Source organism: Chenopodium quinoa, unplaced genomic scaffold (assembly GCF_001683475.1).
Source record: "Chenopodium quinoa cultivar QQ74 unplaced genomic scaffold, ASM168347v1, whole genome shotgun sequence".
Classification (NCBI taxonomy): Eukaryota; Viridiplantae; Streptophyta; class Magnoliopsida; order Caryophyllales; family Amaranthaceae; genus Chenopodium; species Chenopodium quinoa.
In genome coordinates this window covers 1741587-1762244 of record NW_018743448.1, presented here as the reverse complement: position 1 = coordinate 1762244, position 20658 = coordinate 1741587, and the positions used below count along the sequence as shown (strand labels likewise).

The 20658-nt window shown below is 35.9% G+C and overlaps 2 protein-coding genes across 2 annotated transcripts; one reads left to right on the top strand and one right to left on the bottom strand.

The window, feature by feature from the left end:
* The first annotated feature begins 11185 nt into the window (after nucleotides 1-11185).
* On the top strand, nucleotides 11186-12868 carry LOC110739336. The gene is made up of 3 exons (XM_021919802.1): nucleotides 11186-11581; nucleotides 11668-11759; nucleotides 11977-12868. Exons 1-3 carry the CDS (start codon nucleotides 11186-11188, stop codon nucleotides 12866-12868), a joined length of 1380 nt encoding a protein of 459 aa, XP_021775494.1.
* A 4872-nt stretch (nucleotides 12869-17740) lies between these two features.
* LOC110739264 (glutathione S-transferase-like) lies at nucleotides 17741-20069 on the bottom strand. The gene is made up of 3 exons (XM_021919730.1): nucleotides 19805-20069; nucleotides 18560-18608; nucleotides 17741-18397 (listed from the first exon to the last, which is right to left on the bottom strand). The coding sequence occupies exons 1-3, from the start codon at nucleotides 19949-19951 to the stop codon at nucleotides 17940-17942; spliced, it is 654 nt and encodes a 217-aa protein (XP_021775422.1). The 5' UTR covers nucleotides 19952-20069; the 3' UTR covers nucleotides 17741-17939.
* Between the last annotated feature and the right edge of the window lie 589 nt (nucleotides 20070-20658).

Below are 20658 nucleotides of genomic sequence, written 5' to 3'. Positions count from 1 at the left end.
ATGCATTGCAGAAGCAATACTACCATTGTATGGGGTGTATGACGTATGATGAATGGAGGGAGACGTGGGTAAGTGAGGGAGTATACCCCACTTCGCTACTAGGGTCCTCCACTGTGCCCTCTGACTCCACGACCAGTACTTTGGTGAGTCGTGCTGGAGATTTCTTCTGTTCTTTGCATTCTCGTGACAAGAAAACCGGTAAATGGTCCATCATGGCTCCGGAAACAAAAGAAATGGCAGATAAACTTGTAAGCAACTATGAATTGTGAACTGCATGAATCTGTTGTACATATATCACTTTACATAAACACTAACTTGATGTTGCCTTTTTGCTTTTGCTACAGCTTGAGTACACTGGAGAGCTTGTTGAAGGCAAGCTCGTCCCAACAGTGGAGAAGGACCCTTTCACCTTGGCTTTGGGAATGCCCTACCATCCAGGACGCGTTTTGGGTGCGGGGGGGGGGAGCTTGCTAGGATGGGAGAAGGTGATGGGTCCGGAATATACCAAATCAGGAAGATCTCGGGCAAGTGTGAACTCACCGGTCAACTTGGACGCTACGGTGGCATCAATTAAGGAACAAGTGCGCAACGAGATGCGAGAAGAGTTCAATGCATGGGCAAAGCAAATGAACTTGCCGAGCTTGCCTTTCTCCTCGACTACACCGGTCGACTCTTGTAGTTACCCACGAAAACAAGGAGAAGATGAGATACATGCAGACGAGGAGGTACATGATTAAGTGATATTGACATCTATAAGTATTTTGACTTGCTGAGTTACGTAGGTTCTAATTAGGTCCATACTATCAATACACTATTGCAGGTTGGTAATCCTGCACATGCGTACTTGAGGGAGCTTGAAAATCCAACACCTCATGACTTTCCGGTTCTACAGGTGAGTTGTGTATTTATTTCTTTGGATGGTGATATTGGTTCATTGATTCAGCTGTGAATTTGTGAAGTTTGTTATGTTGTGAGGTTTTTGCGTTGTTTTGTGTTGTATGTTGTTGCGGTTGAGTTGCTAATGATGTGTTGCTATTGAACTGCTATTGATCTTCCTAATTGGTGTAGGAAGAGACCCGTTGTGAACTTCTTCACCTGAGCGATTCATACAGTGGAGCCTTGAACTTGGTTGCGTATGGAAGTGCTCAACCGGCCGAACAAGGTACGGTCCATTTGCGATCGCTTCGGCCAGAGCACTATTCGGTTGGGATCAATTCTGTGGTGGCCGGGTTCGAGGACATCCTAATACCTGTGCCCGTAGAGGAGGATGAGTTCACTACACTTTGGGCATCCAAAGGTAGTTTTGTGCAATGGCCATGTGCTTGGATACGGTTTACGACCCAGGTAATTTACATTTAGAGTTCATGCTTTACTCTATACCCGATTTTAATCCCAAGAGTTGGTAGAAATTCTTTTTTAACCATTTGTGTGCTGTAATTTGTCTTATTAGTCATCGAGGAAAAGCCAAACTTCAAAGAAGAGGGTGGAGAGGCAAAAGAGCATTGATCGACCGATGTCAAAGAAGAGGAGTGAACATGGGTCGATGAGTGGAAAAGCGCCGAACAAGAGCTCTTCGCGAGGTTCAGCTATGCAAGCTACTCCACTAGTTGAAGACACGGTGCTTCAATCGCTCTCTAAGGAGTTAACTTATCTGCACAACCGTGTTTGTGTGTTGCCTAGTGATAGCCCCATTGAAGTTCCACTACCTAAGGAAATGTTCCACTACGATGATGATGCAACCGCATGGCTATTCAAAGAAGATGTGAAGGAATTTCTAAGTGGTGCAATGCTTAACATTTCCCTTCTTCAAATATGCATGAGGTAATTCAACTAGTACTCTATTTAGCCTATTCAGTTTAGTGGTGATTGTCGTTTGGTTTTCGATTAACATTCTATTATCATGCATGCATAGCACTCCAGGAGCAAATATGGGAGCTTGAATCTCCGTGTCAAATTGGGTGGTTATGCCCTGAGCAGATGTCCACTGCTAGAATCTTAGGCAACTCCGCTGATGTGTTGTACTATGCTGAACGGGCTATCAAGGAATCAGTGACTGCGAGAGACAAGTTTATATTCGTCCCATATTATGAGGAGTACGTCTGATTATGATTGTCAAATTCATTTGTTTTGTGTGTTTATATGCTGTACTAGTCTAAATATTTATTTGTTTGTCTCGTGTGTAGTTCTCATTGGACCCTACTGGTGATTTGTGTTTCCAGTAACACAATCTTCTTCTTTGATTCTGCTCGTTTACCTCAACCAAGAAAGCGCCTCGTGAGGTCCATACTGCAAAAGTAAATATCTTGTTTGTTTCAATTCTTGTTATTGATTATCATAACCTAACTCATATGTATTAATTATACTAATCAAATTTGAACTTACTTTTCTATGTAGTGTTATGAAGAAGATAAATCCTCGAGCTCCTCGAGGTCCTACATGGAAAGCACCCAAGGTAATGCCACATAATGTTGTGATATTCTTAATATATAATGCGTAAGATGTGGCTAATTTGCTATGCATTGTGATTCATGTGCCATTTTGTTCCTCATGCTAGTGCGCACAACAAGAAAACGGAGTTGATTGTGGCCTATACGTGATGAGATTCATGTATGACATAGTGATGAGTCATTGTACAGACACACAACAACTTGAAGAGGTATGCCATCTTGGTTGAAAATGCGTTCTAAAACCCCTTAATTGCTATTTTCTTTTAATTTCAAGCCTTGGCCACCAATAACTAAGTGATATTGACATCTTATGACTATTTATGAGTTCACTAGACAAGAATTGTAGGAAATAGGCATCCTTGTAGTGAAAATGGCCTTACACGGGCCATTTTGGTTGAAAATGCGTTCTAAAACCTCTTAATTGCTATTTTCTTTTAATTACAATCCTTGGCCACCTATAACTAAGTGATATTGACATGTTATGACTATTTATGAGTTCACTTGACAAGAATTGTAGGAAATAGGCATCCTTGTAGGGAAAATGGCCTTACTCGGGCCATTTTGGTTGAAAATGCGTTCTACAACCTCTTAATTGCTGTTTTCTTTTAATTTCAAGCCTTGGACACCTATAAATAAGTGATAAAGACATGTTATGACTATTTATGAGGTCACTTGACAAGAATTGTAGGAAATAGGCATCCTTGTAGTGAAAATGGCCTTACTCGGGCCATTTTGGTTGAAAATGCGTTCTACAACCCCTTAATTGCTGTTTTCTTTTAATTTCAAGCCTTGGCCACCTATAAATAAGTGATAAAGACATGTTATAACTATTTATGAGGTCACTTGACAAGAATTGTAGGAAATAGGCATCCTTGTAGTGAAAATGGCCTTACTCGGGCCATTTTGGTTGAAAATGCGTTCTATAACCCCTTAATTGTTGTTTTCTTTTAATTTCAAGCCTTGGCCACCAATAACTAAGTGATATTGATATCTTATGACTATTTATGAGTTCACTAGACAAGAATTGTAGGAAATAGGCATCCTTGTAGTGAAAATGGCCTTACTCGGGCCATTTTGGTTGAAAATGCGTTCTAAAACCTCTTAATTGCTATTTTCTTTTAATTACAATCCTTGGCCACCTATAACTAAGTGATATTGACATTTTATGACTATTTATGAGTTCACTTGACAAGAATTGTAGGAAATAGACATCCTTGTAGGGAAAATGGCCTTACTCGGGCCATTTTGGTTGAAAATGCGTTCTACAACCTCTTAATTGCAGTTTTCTTTTAATTTCAAGCCTTGGACACCTATAAATAAGTGATAAAGACATGTTATGACTATTTATGAGGTCACTTGACAAGAATTGTAGGAAATAGGCATCCTTGTAGTGAAAATGGCCTTACTCGGGCCATTTTGGTTGAAAATGCGTTCTACAACCCCTTAATTGCTGTTTTCTTTTAATTTCAAGCCTTGGACACCTATAAATAAGTTAAAAAGACATGTTATGACTATTTATGAGGTCACTTGACAAGAATTGTAGGAAATAGGCATCCTTGTAGTGAAAATGGCCTTACTCGGGCCATTTTGGTTGAAAATGCGTTCTATAACCCCTTAATTGTTGTTTTCCTTTAATTTCAAGCCTTGGCCACCAATAACTAAGTGATATTGACATCTTATGACTATTTATGAGTTCACTAGACAAGAATTGTAGGAAATAGGCATCCTTGTAGTGAAAATGGCCTTACTCGGGCCATTTTGGTTGAAAATGCGTTCTAAAACCCCTTAATTGCTATTTTCTTTTAATTTCAAGCCTTGGACACCTATAAATAAGTGATAAAGACATGTTATGAATATTTATGAGGTCACTTGACATGAATTGTAGGAAATAGGCATCCTTGTAGTGAAAATGGCCTTACTCGGGCCATTTTGGTTGAAAATGCGTTCTACAACCCCTTAATTGCTGTTTTCTTTTAATTTCAAGCCTTGGCCACCTATAAATAAGTGAAAAAGACATGTTATGACTATTTATGAGGTCACTTGACAAGAATTGTAGGAAATAGGCATCCTTGTAGTGAAAATGGCCTTACTCGGGCCATTTTGGTTGAAAATGCGTTCTATAACCCCTTAATTGTTGTTTTCCTTTAATTTCAAGCCTTGACCACCAATAACTAAGTGATATTGACATCTTATGACTATTTATGAGTTCACTAGACAAGAATTGTAGGAAATAGGCATCCTTGTAGTGAAAATGGCCTTACTCGGGCCATTTTGGTTGAAACTGCGTTCTAAAACCCCTTAATTGCTATTTTCTTTTAATTTCAAGCCTTGGACACCTATAAATAAGTGATAAAGACATGTTATGAATATTTATGAGGTCACTTGACAAGAATTGTAGGAAATAGGCATCCTTGTAGTGAAAATGGCCTTACTCGGGCCATTTTGGTTGAAAATGCGTTCTACAACCCCTTAATTGTTGTTTTCTTTTAATTTCAAGCCTTGGACACCAATAACTAAGTAATATTGACATGTTATGACTATTTATGAGTTCACTAGACAAGAATTGTAGGAAATAGGCATCCTTGTAGTGGAAATGGCCTTACTCGGGCCATTTTGGTTGAAAATGCGTTCTAAAACCCCTTAATTGCTATTTTCTTTTAATTTCAAGCCTTGGCCACCTATAACTAAGTGATATTGACATCTTATGACTATTTATGAGTTCACTTGACAAGAATTGTAGTAAATAGGCATCCTTGTAGTGAAAATGGCCTTACTCAGGCCATTTTGGTTGAAAATGTGTTCTACAACCCCTTAATTGCTGTTTTCTTTTAATTTCAAGCCTTGGCCACCTATAAATAAGTGATAAAGTCATGTTACGACTATTTATGAGGTTACTTGACAAGAATTGCAGTAAATAGTCATCCTTGTAGTGAAAATGGCCTTACTCAGGCCATTTTGGTTGAAAATGCGTTCTACAACCCCTTAATTGTTGTTTTCTTTTAATTTCAAGCCTTGGCCACCAATAACTAAGTAATATTGACATGTTATGACTATTTATGAGTTCACTCCTACTAACTTACGTTTTGTGTATTTATTCCAAGTTTTGCAATGGACAAACGGGAAATTCGTTCACGAGCGAGGAACTCAATGTAATTCGAGACATGTTGGCGGCCTACATCACATTTAATTTGTAAATATCATTTATTTTTGTTTTAACAAGCTTAGTGTACTACATTATTACTAATTAATTTTGTTTGTTTGTAGTTATGACACAATTTTGTAATTAATATCATATTTTGGGATTGTTATCAATATTTATGTCCTTGTTATTATTTTCAATTGTTGTTAATATTAATATATTAATAATACTATTTATTATTAATATTATATTAATAATAATTATTATTATTATTAAAATTAATAATAATTATTATTATTATTTAAATTAATAATAATAATAACTATTATTATTAAGAAAATTAATAATAATAATAATTATTATTATTATTATTAATTATCGGTATTATGTGCAGGATCTCATGCGTATTATGTGCAGGTATTAGTATAAATATTAATATATATTATTTCCGGGAAAAAAAAAAGAAACCAAGTCAATGGCACCGGTTCATGCTTAAAATCGGTGCCAACTACATTGAAATTATTAAAAAAAAAAAAACTGGCGCCATTATAGTTGGCACCGGTTAACCGGTGCTAACTCAATGTAGTTGGCACCGGTTAACCGGTGCCAACCTAATGGCGCCAGTTTTTTTTAAAATAATTTCAATGTAGTTGGCACCGATTAACCGGTGCCAAATTTTTTAGGATTTGGCAACCCTCAAATCCCCAACGGTTCAAAACCGGTGCCTTAGGGGGGATTTGAACCGGTGCCAAATTTTTTATTTTCGTCTAGTGAATGTGTAATCACAAAATAGAATGTTTATACTCCCTCCGGTTTTTTTTAATTGCAACTTTTGCCATTTTTGTCCGCTCAAAATTATGTGCAACTTTCTATTTTATTTATATTTTGGGTAAACAAAATCCCTGAAAATTACTATTTTACCCTTACTTTCCTACTATTTTCCCAAGTGGTGGGCCAAACTTTCTCTCGTTGTAGTTATGAGTGTCTAGAAGTCTCCACGTAACGTTTGTTTCCTTTGTTTGTGTGTTATTCTTTGTCTTCTTTTTCTTTTTCAATATTATATAACCTGTAGTAGCATGTTTTAGTTTGACTTTTCTATAATGACGTAGCGGAGTCTTACGTCTATAATGACGTACAAATTTATATCTTCGGGTTGATAATAAAGATACGAGTAAGGTTCCGTTCACTTTATCTCATTTTTGTTGAATTGAAATTATTTTTACTAAACTAAAATTATTTTTGCTGAAATGAAATTAATATTACTGAACTGAAATTATTTTTGCTGAGCTAAAATATCTTTTACTGATTTTCTTTTACTACCTCCGTTTAGAATATTTTATATCTCACAAATAATACCTCAAAGTTGCAAAAAATATGAAACGGGGGTAGTATATTATATTTTTTCTTTAAAGTTACTGATTTTACTGCATTGAACTTATTTTTGCTGAAATGAAATTATTTTTACTAAATTAAACTTATTTTTACTGAACTTATACTATTATTACTATTACTTCGTATTATTATTATTATTATTATTATTATTATTATTATTATTATTATTATTATTATTATTATTATTATTATTATTATTAAACGGGAATTTCATTTCTTAATACTTTAATTGGTTTCTCGCCTAATTCTAATACAAATACAAATAACATAGTAAAATGGAGAGAGTTTAACAACATAGCGTAAAATTATAAATACTTTATCTATGCATATAATCATATAAGAAAATTTGATTAATTAAAATTTCATTCTTTTTTATTTGTATCTTCAATACTTTTATATATTATTATATTCTAGGAAAAAAATGGACCAAATATTATTAAATCAGGGTTATTATTCTTGTGCATTAGGTGTAAAACATAATTTTAAATTTGGTTAATAAAAAGAAAATTAATACTAATTCATCAATGAATTTTTAAAACGCTCGTATGATCTAACATGTAGTTTTAATATACTCATTTGTCTATTCAACTCTTTCGTGATATTTCATGTTTCATTTCATTATATACGCAAAATAAGAAGATAATAAATACATTATAGTTGTATTTTGTCTATGTTATTTTTAATACACTTTTTTTTTTGTTGATTAAATGTAGTGAAATTACCGTATATAGCACGAGACCTAGTATGGTATTATAATGATGTCTTACCGATAAATTAATCTTGATTAGCTAGTGATGATCGAAAATATCAATAATTGACTTACAAACATGTTGACATTAAATAAATATTTGGCAATTAAATAGTTTGTGTAGATGGTTCTAGTTAAGATTTTAGGAATTGTCTAAAAACTGGTTATACAGAAGTCGAATGAAAGCTTGTAAGAACCTCTAATCCATGTGTCGAGATTTCATCGATCATGAGATTAGAAGTTCTAGAATTCAGAAGATTCTAACCATTGAGGTGAATTGAAGGCTATAAATAAGCACTTTCATAGTCCAATGTATTTCTAAGAAACTATAGCCAACTCAATGTATTCTCTTACAAATCAATTACAACATTCTTTCAAACAATTTAATTTATTTGCTTACATGATTTTCTAATTTGAAATTGAGGTTTGAATTAATTTGAAATCAAAAGTTCACTTAGCAAATACAGTCAGAAATAGATTGGAATAAAACTTATAAGAACCAATGAATTGAAAGAGTAACATGAATTGATCATCTCATTATGAGCCACAAAAATGAAAAATAAAATTAATGGATAAGAAATAGGATTGAGTTTGATGAGAAGATAAACAAAGATGTATATTATTCATCGATTTCTATTTTGAATGTAGATTTAAACGCACATAAGAAATGTTTCGAATCTATCATAATCTCCAATCTATAAAACCCACAACATATCAATAAGCAATTCTTTATATACAATGTTGAGACAATTTCGCCCCTCAAAATGTTAATTGATTTTTTAGATCCTTTGCTAATAAGGGCTGTCAAATGGGTCATGTCGAGTCGGATTCAAGTTTGTGTCGATATTAAAACGTTGATAAATCCTTAACCTAGTTCTATTCATAATTATGAGCTTCTGATTAATCATATATATACATATATATATATATATATATATATATATATATATATATATATATATCTTCTCTTTCCTTATTCCATACCCACTCGGTCTAATATAGAAACATCACTACATTTCTTTCGGCTCTCATATGTCTTTCCTCTCTTTCTCATTAATTAACTCGAATTAAGTTTTCTCTTATATTTTTTCCCTTTTGAATTTCAATAATACAGCTTAGAGAAAACGAAAGTCATACCATGAAATTCAATTGAACTCAAAATTTCATCAATTAAAAATACGGAATTTTTTTAAATAGTGTGTTGCTCATTTTACAGCTCAAATAGTGAATTCCTTGTGTAAAAAAGTGAATTTAAATGTTTAACAAATAAATATTGTGCTATTGCTTATGGATTCTTATAAATGACTAGATTAATATTTCATATGATTAGTGCATATCTCATATGATTAATATAGCAAATATGAATGTTCATATGTTTTATTTTTTCCTTTATATAACATGGATTAATTTTTACCATTGGCCACACAGTAATTCATAATACTATGAATCTATGATTATTGTTTTCCCAAACATGACATAGTGTATCAGTCTTATAAGAATCCAATTAAAACAAATAATTGAAAGCATAGAAGATCACACTACTAGAAAAAGGCCGTTTTCCAACAGAATTGTTCCAACGGACGTAATTTCGGTCGGAAATTTTGAATTTTCCAATGGAATTTGGGTCTGTCAGAAAATTCCGCCGGAAAAGGTAAGTTGGTGCGGAAAATCCCTCGGAATTATCCCGACGGATTTTTTTCCCTCAGGAATTTACTGCTTCCGACGGAATATTCCGTCAGAATCTGTAAATTCCGAGGGAAATAATTCCGTCGAAACTAATAACAAAATTAAAAAAAAAGTCAATGCATCTCAACACCCAGATTCAGAAATACGAAGAGAGAGAAAGGAAGAGATAGAGAAAGAGGAAGAGAGAGAAAGGTAGAATTCCGGCCGGCGAGTCTCTTTGTTCCGCTGACCACCACCGAGCCGCCTCAACTACGCCGCCACCATTGGTAAGTGTAGTTAATTTTTTTTTAATCAAATTTTATCGTCAAAACCCTAACTACCACCATGTCAACAGCCACCACCGGGTTTCACCACAACCACTAGCCGTGAAGCCGCCGTCCCCTACTGATCCAACGCCGCCGTCCGGTAAGTTTCTTTGTCATTTTTTTTCGTGAAATCCTAACCACCACCATGTCAACAGCCACCACCGGATTTCACCACAACCACGAGCCATGACTCCGCCGTCGCCTTGTGACTCCAACGCTATCGGTCGATAAGTTTCTAAGCCATTTTTTTTTCTTTGTAGTTAAAAACTGACCTGAGCTCAGCCACCAGGACCACCACCAGCCTCCCGCCGATCTGCGACCCGAACCACCACTAGCCTACCGTTGTTCTGCAGCCCCAGTTAGTCTTGCCCCCCTTTTTTTTGTTTTTTATTTTTTTATAAAAATTGACAGCATAAACAGGAATTAAGTTATTAATTTGAATTCTTCGTAGGATTTGTAGAGTTACTTGGTTTGATTGTCAATAACAAGTGCAAATCTACAGGTTAGAGACTATATAAACCCTAAAATTCTTAGTTTAGTTTATACTTGGCATGTTAGTGACTAATTGTATTTAGATATATGTTAGTTTATTATTGTTTTTAGTGTAGTGTATACAATTTGTTGTATTTACATTTTAATATGTTGAAATATTTGAAATGAATGTGTTGTATTATGATATGTTAGTTTAGTTTAGTTTATTTAAGTTTACTTTTTAATTGTTGTGTTATAATATGTTAGTTTAGTTTGGTTTAGTTTAATATAATAATGTATGTTAGTTTAGTTTAGTTTAGTTTAATATAGTGTATGTTAGTTTATTTAGTTTAATATTTTTTTTTGATATAATGTTTAATATAATACTTAATAATTGTGCTCATTTATTTGTTTAGTTTAGTTTAATTATGATATATATTTGTTTAGTATAATGCATGTGTCCTTTACTTTATATATTTTGTAAATGAATCATTTTCATAATTATTTGCCTAGATACCCGTTCAAGGCACACACATTAGGAGTATGTCTTGAATAGACCCCGGTTGGGACTGTCCTTGTACGCTTATTCTCAGTTAGGTGGTGAATGTATGCCTTGTTATTGATTCTAGGGAAAATCCTGCCTTTTCATTTCTCTACAATGTTCTCTGGGTACATATGTAGGTGTGTTTAATCGCCTACATCGTGTACTTGGAGAACTGTAGGGAAATGCTGGCGGATTTTCCATAGAATTGAAAACCTGGCTTACATTCACTAGTGAGATTAAACGTACAAGGATGGGTTAGGTTGGAGTGATAAGGACCCTTTGGAAGCATTTCAAATCTCATGTGCTAAATGTAAGAACAAACGGCTTTGGGATCCAAAAACGGTTAAAATTCATCTGTTTCGCACGGATTTTATACCTAATTACTATGATTGGGTGTGTCACGGGGAAGGGTTTCCAAGAGTTCCTGAACAGCGGTTTAATGAATATCGTGAAATGGTTTTCGATGCTTTTGGTCATAGTCACGATCAAGGGAATTCCGAGCAGGCTAGTGTTTCATTAGAGGAGGATCCTAATGCACAAGCTAAGCATTTTCTGGATTTGTTGAAGGCTTATGAAAGGCCATTATACAAAGGGAGTTCGTTGTCTGTGTTAGAGATGGCTGCTAGAATCACTAGTCTAAAGTGCGAGTATAATCTGCCCCATAGATGTGTTGATGGGTTTGTTTCTTTGCTCAGTAAAGCAATTCCTAACAACAACCATATGGCCGACACATTTTATGAGGTGAAGAAGATTGTGAAGGGCTTGGAACTGCCTCATGAAAGGATTCACGCATGCCCGAAAGGATGTATGTTGTTTTGGAAGGATGATGCTCAGCTGTCTACATGTAAGGCGTGTGGCAGCGACCGATACAAGCAGACTTCCAAGGGTAGCCTAGTGCCTTTGAACGTTTTGTTTTATTTCCCGATCACACCCAGGTTGCAAAGGCTCTTTACAACCAAGAACATTTCGGAGGAAATGACATGGCATTCAAAAAATCCTTGAGTTCAAGGCACAATGGTACACCCTAGTGATAGTGAAGCTTGGAAACACCTCGATAGTTACTTTCCAGAGTTTGCCTCCGAGCCTCGTAATGTTCGGCTTGGCTTGTGTACAGATGGTTTTGCTCCTCATAGCAAGTTTGGGGGACAATATTTTTGTTGACCTGTCATTTTGACCCCTTACAACTTGCCTCCCTCCATGTGTATGAAAAGACAATTTATGTTCCTTTCGTTGCTCTTTCCTAGTCTTAAAAACCCTAAGGGCAACTTGGATGTGTACATGCAACCGTTGATAGAGGAGTTGAAACACTTATGGGAAGTTGGCGCGCATACATATGATATTTCGATGAACCAAAATTTCAATCTTCGAGCAGCCATCCTATGGACCGTTAGTGACTTCCCGGCTTATGGTATGTTGTCCGGTTGGGCCACATCTAGTAAGAAAGCTTGTCCATATTGCATGGAGAAAAGCAAAGCATTTTGGCTTGAACATGGTTGTAAGGTTTCTTGGTTTGATTGCCACCGCCAGTTCCTTTCGACAGATCACCCTTTTCGGAATAGTAGAAATGCATTCTGCAAAAACAAAGTTGAAAAGGGTACACCTCCACACATTAGGTCAGGAGAGGAGCTATGGGAATGTGTGAAAGACCTTCCGAGGGCTACAGATGGACCCGAGTCACTTCAACGCCTCAAAAAAGAAAATAAGGGGTGGTTCAAGCAAAGCATACTGTGGGAGCTTCCATATTGGAAGCATCTACTTATTCGTCACAACTTAGATGTCATGCACATTGAAAATAACTTCTTTGATCAGTTAATTCACACAGTAATGGATGTGAAAAAGCATACGTGTGACACGCCATCCGCTCGAAATGACATTGCCAAATATTGTAAACGTCCGCAGCTTCATCTTCAGGAGGATGATAGAGGAAAAGAGTTCATGCCAAGGGCTCCATTCGCTCTTGACAAGGCTCAGAGAAAATTTTTGTGTGAGTGGGTTAAACAGCTGCGATTTCTCGATGGTTACACCTCTAATTTGAGCAGATGCGTAGATATGCAAGCATGTAAGCTACACGGAATGACAAGCCATGACTGTCACGTGTTCATGGAAAGGTTGTTGCCTACTGCTCTGAGGGAATAGCTCCCTTGCCATATTTGGAATGCAATAACAGAGATCAGCCAATTCTTTCGCGATTTGTGTTGCTATACAACATCAGTTAGTGACATGGAGCGATTGGAGAAAAACATAGCTGAGATCCTGTGCAAGCTTGAGAAGGTCTTCCCCCATGCATTCTTTAACTCCATGGAGCATTTACCTATTCATTTGCCATATGAGGGGAAGTTAAGTGGTTCTGTTCAATATAGATGGATGTATCCGTTCGAAAGGTAAATCAAAGACCCATGCACATCTTATTTCTTACATCAAATTCAATGTCATGTCGTGTTTATACATATACATAACTATGATTGCAGGTTCCTCAATCATTTGAAACGAAAAAATTGGAAACAAGGCTCGAGTTGAAGGTTCAAGGATCCATTTGCAATGCTTATCTCACCGAAGAGATAGCAAACTTATGCTGTAACTACTTTCAGGCGACAGTTGACACTAAAACACGAGATCTCGGTCAAAATGTGAATGCCGACGTGGACTCCACAGTGGACGACGCTGAAATTCCAGAGTTGTTCACGGAGGATAGCGGTCATGTGTCAAATGAGGGCAAAACTCGGTTTTTAGATGAAAAAGAACTCGAGTGCGCTCATTTGTTCATGTTACGAAACACCGGCATTCTTGGTGAATACGAAAGGTATAATATGTTTAGGAATGAAGTGTGTTCAAAGCTATGAACAACTAAAATGATTACAATGTTGATTTACATTATTTTTGGCCTTGTAGGAAGTTCGAGGACTACATTCTTTGTACTCGACCTTATCTGCGTAGAGAAGAAGTAATGGAGAAATGCGAAGCTGAATTCTCTGATTGGTTTCATCGCAAGGTGATATAAACTGTCTAACCGTGACATAATTATGATTTTCTATTCCTTGCTATTCAATTTACTCAATTAGGGAAGTGTGACGGTTATATTCAAAACGTCGATAGGTTGTTGAAGAGGAACCAAATTCGGATGTGCTGCGAGCATTGTGCATGCACCCTTTCAAGCGTGTTCGAACTTGGAAGCAGATTTTTGTCGGTGGCTTTAATTTCCATACACATGCCCATGGCAAGCACAAATCTACGATGAATTATGGCGTGTGTGTATCAAGTGAGGATGGTGGAGAGTACTTCGGCATTTTAGACGACATTATTGAACTGGTCTACAATGGTCCAGAAAAAGAGTACAAGACTATTTTGTTTAAGTGTAGTTAGATGGATTGTGGTAGGGGAATGAACATACATGAACAATACAAGCTTGTCGAAGTGAATCATACTAAGAAATCCCCAAGTACGATCCCTTTGTTTTATCTTACCAAGTGACTCAAGTGTACTACGCATCATACCCTAGCCTGAAACGGGATCGAGTACAATGGTGGGCTGTTTTTAAAACATAGGCTAGATCAGTGGTTGATGCTCCGGTGGACTTAGAGTTTTTGCAGGCACCATCCCCACAAGTACATGCAACGCTTTGCCCACCGAATGATATTCCAGACTATGTCCTAGATGATGATGATGAAGATGATGACGATGGCTTTGTTATCTCAAGCGATGAAGATGATGAATCTAGCATCAACTCTAGTGATAGTGACGAGGATGATGATATCGATGTATTATTAGATGATAGTAGTGATGATTTCAAGTAGTGATAGTAGTGGTGACATTAATGAATAGGAGAATATGTTACTCTCCTTCGTTGAATTTGTTTGTTATTGTAAAATCAAAAATTGACTTGGTCTTATAATAAATCATTACTTTTACGCTGAAATTTTATTACATTGTACTACACTGGTAACTTATACTATGTTGTCATGTTATTAACAACTATTTCAGGTGATCATGGCGGGCGGTAAAGATAAACGTAAACAGACAATGGTGATTGACTCCTCCGATGAAGACATGGCGGAAGCGGATGCACGTGATTTGAGTGCTACTCAGGAGTCCACTTCCAGCCCATCACGAGATCAGACACAGCAGCATTCACAGTTGCCGGTATTAGACCCTACTGTGCTCTGGACGTACATACATTCAATGAATTGGTTTTATATTCTTAATTTTGAGAAATTAACCTATTTATTATCTCTAACAAGTTTTATAATACTTTTTGTTGATGATCATCTAACTTTGTGGTTTCGTCTTTAAATGTAGGTTTGACGACAACAAGGTGAGGAATGCGGTCTCCGGGACGCTAACCGGGTACTATCGAGAGCCTTGGAGGAATTATGGAGAGGTAAATGAAGGAACGAAGCAACACTGGTGGAACTTATTCAGCGTAAGCTATTTTAAACGTAATTAATACATGTTTTATGAAAAGTATGAGATGACGTTGAGTATATGACTTTTAAAGTTTATTATTTGCAGAAAGAATTCACATGGGCACCTCAATTGACCGAGGAAGTGAAGCACACTTTTGAAAAGAAGAAAGGCGCCAAGCTAGGCTAGCTCAATGAGGACGTCCACAAGAAAATAATGGATATTGTTTCCACTGATCCAACTTACAAGAAGAGGTCGGCCCAAAACAAGAAGAACAAGAGGGGCAGTTCAATGGAAAATGCGGTTGAAGCTACCTACTATCAGGGTTCGATGTCAGCTGTAAAACATGCTAAACGGATGGTAAGTTTGTTGAATAGGCAGGTAAAATAGAAGAGAATTGTGTATTACTATGTAAAGGTGCTCTAACATTTAAAGTTTATAATTTTCTACATGTATAATCAAAGGCGGCGAAGAATAAAGGCCAGCTCCCAACAGCTCATGAGCTTTTTCTGAAGACGCACTTCAAGGAAGTGCCTGGGAAAGGCACAGTACCAGTCAATACCAAAGAACAGCATATTGCGGTAATAACTTCAATAACACTCAGGATTTGAACTTATTTGATTGATTCATGAATTACTTTCCAAATGGTTCCCAAAACTTAGGTAGTTGGCCCATTTTTGTGATTTCAAGGCTTGTACACCTAAAATCTAACTAAAATAGACATGTTATGAGAAAAAAAAATGGTTCATTTGGTAAGAAATGTAGAAAATGGGCAAAGAAAAGGTCATATAGGCCTCACTTGGATGAATTTGGTCCAAATGGTTCCCAAAACTTAGGGAGTTGTTTTTTTTTTTTGTGATTTCAAGGCATGTACACCTAAAACTAACTATAATAGACATGTTATGGGAAAGAAATGATTTATTTGGTAAGAATTGTAGAAAATGGGCAAAGAATAGGTCATATAGGCCTCACTTGGTTGAATTTGGTCCAAATGGTTCCCAAAACTTAGGGAGTTGGTTTTTTTTTGTGATTTCAAGGCATGCACACCTAAAAATACCTATAATAGACACGTTATGAGAAAGAAATGGTTCATTTGGTAAGAAATGTAGAAAATGGGCAAAGAATAGGTCATATAGGCCTCACTTGGTTGAATTTGGTCCAAATGGTTCCCAAAACTTAGGGAGTTGGTTTTTTTTTTTTTTTTTTTTTTTTGTGATTTCAAGGCATGCACACCTAAAACTACCTGTAATAGACCTGTTATGAGAAAGAAATGGTTCATTTGGTAAGAAATGTAGAAAATGGGCAAAGAATAGGTCATATAGGCCTTACTTGGTTCTATTTTGTTCAGAAAGCTTATTTTAACTTACATCTGTGTGCACCTTTTCATATGTGTATCTTGTAGGAGGCCTACCAGAAGAAAGTTGAAGAAGCAAGCACCCAAGGGATTCGGAAGAGTCTAAATGAGTTGTACTGGGAAATTGTAGGTGGTCGCAACAAGAAGGGTCGTGTGAAGGGACTTGGCCAAAGTGCAGAGCTATATTATGGCAGTAGGAAGGGTCTAGGTTCCAAGTGTTCCCTGAAGTACACGCCTTCCATTCTTTCCCAGATGCAGGATCAGTTGGAACAGAGGGTGGAGCAGAGGGTGCAAGCTCTTCGGAGTCAAATGGAAGTCGAGATGGAGGCTCGACAAAGGAGAAACCAAGAGAGGTATGATGAGATGATGCGTCGATTCTCCAGCAACGACCCATGTTCCAACATTCCACATCAGCGTCGAGACCCCACGAACGACCCGGTAGCGGCGGTGCAGGGCAGGGTATTCCGGTTGTAGCTTAGAATTTGTGTATATAGTATGTACATTTACTTAGATTGGATTATGTTGTATAGTTGCACACAATGTATACATTATTATAGATAAATATATTAAAATATTTCCGTTATTAAATCATAAATTCAAATTTATCTTAAATTAGGTGCAGGAGATATAAGTTTCAAATAGTGGTAAATTCAAATTAAATCGTTTAATTTGCTAAAATTAACAAGACTAATTCCGACTGAAAAATCCGTCGAAAGCTCTTACTTTCCGACGGAATTATTCATCGGATCTTCTCCTCTTCCGACGGAATTATTCGTTGGAATCTTCTCCTTTTCCGACGGAAAATTTCGTCTGAACCGTCTACCCTTCCGATGGATTTTTCCGTCGGAACATCTCCTCTTCTGACGGAATTTTCCGTCGGAACATGTACTTTCCAGCGGAAAATTCCGTCGGAAGAGGAGAAGATTCCGGAATTTTCCGTCGGAATGTTTTTTTCCGACAGAATAATTGTCGTCGGAAAATTGCGACGGAATCTCGCTTAAAGTCAAAACCAGCTCCGAGAGAATTTATTCCGTCGGAAAATTGGCTTTCGACGGAATTTCCCTCGGAAAACGTAAAATTTCCTATAAAGGATTTTGCGACAGACTGATTCCGACGGAAGGCCGTTTTCCGACGAATTTTCCTATGTTTCGATGGAAAATTTTCGTCGGAATCCAGCTGTTTTCTTGTAGTGTCAATCACAGTACAAGACCTTTGTGTAGGATTATAATGCACAAAACTTCCATCTAAGGTCAACATTTTTTATATGATCCCATTCCTACTCCACTTCTCAAATTGGCCACGCTAAAACTCATATTTTATTATTATTATTATTATTATTATAAGAGAGAAAAAAAAAAATCTCACACAAAGTAAAACACCAAACATACAATTCAACATGGTACACATTACAACAACTATATCACAAGGAAAAGATTAAAAAAAATCGCGGTAACGTCAATCGTTTCGAGCTTGTTTCTGCAAAGCCATAACCTTTTCCCAAGCAGGTCTAGCTAAGATATCCTTGCACCAAGCACTCACGTGAGGGCGTTCATCAAACAAATGTTTCACTTTTGTACCATTTAAGTATTGAAGTCCAGGCAAGTGATGAAGATCCGCTAAAGTGAAAGAGTCACCAGCTAGGTACTTGGACATAGCCAAACGTACCTCATAAACATCAAGGACCTTAGCCAACTTGGCCTCGTTCTCCTCGACAATAGCATTGTCAATTTCCATACCGAAAAAAACCTTGTAAACTAGCTCCCATGCGAGTTTGGTAGACACTGGATCAAATTGGTGAGCCTCGACCTCCATCCACACGGCTAAGTCAGCCATTTCCTTTCCTTGTTTTGATATAAGAGAGGTTCCTTTGCCTTCGTTGGTGTATGCAATATATTTTGTAATTGCCCTTGATTCTGTTTAAGGTCATTTTTGAATTAATTCATTTTGAATAAAAAAAAAAGAGGCAATCAAATTGTAAATGTAAATTTGATCTTCTTATATTAGTGTTTTTGGTCATTAAATATTTAAGTGAACCATTTGATAATTAAAATTTAGTTTAAGGTGTCTTAGCTTACCAAATAGCGTTAGATCCCCATCTTCAAAAGCTGGAATTTGTTCAAATGGCTGAAATTACAAGACAAAATAAAAACATTAAATTTGTTAGCAAAGAAACTAATCTAACTCGATCTATAATGTATAGTGATACTTGATACTTAATTTTATATTTTCCACATCCATTAGTTGGTGGATCACACTTATAAGATAATGTCTACTTTCTCCGTTCTACAAAATATTGCAATAATTGGATTTTTGCACTATTAATCACTCTTGTTTGATCGTATTATATAATTTGTAAGTTAAGTAAAATTAAATATAGGAATCTTGTTAATTAGATTCGTCTCACAAAATACTCATACAATATCAACTTTTTATAATTTTTAATCTTATGCAACAATTTGCAACAAGGATGAAATTACGTATTCTAAGTCATATTTCATCCTTGTTGCAATATTATTGGAACGGAAGAAGTATTATGTATCAAGCATATTTCACGTTTTCTAATGAATAATTTTTAAAGTAAAGTTGCATTGTTAATTACTTGTGTTTTACGATACTATATTTGTATCATATGCAATTAGTAGCTTTTTTTTATTTTTATTTTTTTTTATTTTTTGGTGGGTAATAATAGTACTATCAAAATTCTTAATAAGTTGCAATAGTGTGATATCCTTACAAACAACTATTTCTATTTTAACTCGATCTTAAAACGTAGTCCTAATGTCCACACATGCTAGCCATGTTTTACGCATAAATAGAATGAGATGGTGAATATGTACGAGTAGCAATTAATTGCAGACGTACACTCACTTTCGAGTAAGTAATGTAACTTAACTAAATTAAACAAATTTAAAATAGAACGGTATTCTGATAAAATGGACAAGCGATTTTATTTATAAGCTAATATTTATACTATATATTAAAAGGCGTTCCTTTTAAAGGAAGTGGCACTTTTCAACGTATATGACACCATGTCACTATTCAAACATCTCAACCAACTTATATTAGTGTTTTAAATTTCATATAATTAACATTATATATTCCTTTCAAATTAGAGGTTATTTAATTTATTTGTTTTTCACAATATTAGAAAATAAATACATATGAGGTAAGAAAAATCGTGACATCCGAGGCAACGCCTGTATTACACACTAACTATACAAATAATTGAACATAATTATCAAATTAAAAAATTACAAAGTACAAACTAGCAATTCGGGGTATCGTCCAGGACACACACTAGTTAATAAATTAAAACTTACGTTGATGGAAATAAAAGGTTCTTGCTTGTGAGCACCGGATCTCAAATCGACGGGGACCAATTCATACTCAAGCTCCTTCTCATGAACCGCGGCTAAAACTCGAAGAGTGGCAGTTGAGTGAGGGATCCCGTAAACCTTGACTCCCATGGCTATGGCTTAATTAGCTAGATAAAGAGAAAATTAAACAGATGAAGTAGGCAATTAATAATTTTACTCAAAAAATTATCAATGAGATACGTTAAGTCGTTTAATTAGTTGATAAAATCTCTTCTATATTACGCAGAATATTTATAGTAGGAGCCTTAATTGAAGACTTTGTCCATATATATAATAATATGTAACGCCCCCTTTTTCTTGACTTTGACTCCCTTATTTTTTAATAAAATAAAATAAACTACGTCTACAGTGACGTTCCATATCTTTGGGTTGAGTTGCCGTCCTAGGTGTTTTTTATTTTAATCAATTAATCAATCAATCAAAACCTTAATCTCATAAGTAGGGTTGGCTAATTTTAACCAAATTTGATTATTCCGCCTAATTATCGACATAAATCTTCCTCCTCCATCCCTTACAATCCAATGCTTCATCTTCATGCAAATCCATACACTTCATATCCTTCGTAACTCCTTCCAACCAAGTCATTTTCGGTCTCCCTCTCCCTCATTTAACTCCTCCATGGTCCACTCTTCCACTCTTTGCACCGGTGCACCATCGGGTCTCCGTCTTACATGCCCAAACCAACGCAGACGATTTTCCCTTAATTTATATGCAATGTCTGCCACACCTACTTTCTTGCGAATAACAAAAAATATTCTAATACTCGTAGTTTTTAATTTTTAATCATACAATTGGTT

Bases quoted from the DNA above. Each gene is read 5' to 3' on its own strand.
- LOC110739336 (XM_021919802.1), top strand. From the start codon at position 11,186: ATGGTTTTCGATGCTTTTGGTCATAGTCACGATCAAGGGAATTCCGAG. The intron at 11,582-11,667 runs GCGTGTGGCAGC...GATCACACCCAG, and splicing joins CTCAGCTGTCTACATGTAAG to GTTGCAAAGGCTCTTTACAA. The intron at 11,760-11,976 runs GTGATAGTGAAG...GCTCTTTCCTAG, and splicing joins AGGCACAATGGTACACCCTA to TCTTAAAAACCCTAAGGGCA.
- LOC110739264 (XM_021919730.1), bottom strand. From the start codon at position 19,951: ATGGGAGTCAAGGTTTACGGGATCCCTCACTCAACTGCCACTCTTCGA. The intron at 18,609-19,804 runs GTAAGTTTTAAT...TTGTAATTTCAG, and splicing joins AACCTTTTATTTCCATCAAC to CCATTTGAACAAATTCCAGC. The intron at 18,398-18,559 runs GTAAGCTAAGAC...GACCTTAAACAG, and splicing joins TGGGGATCTAACGCTATTTG to AATCAAGGGCAATTACAAAA.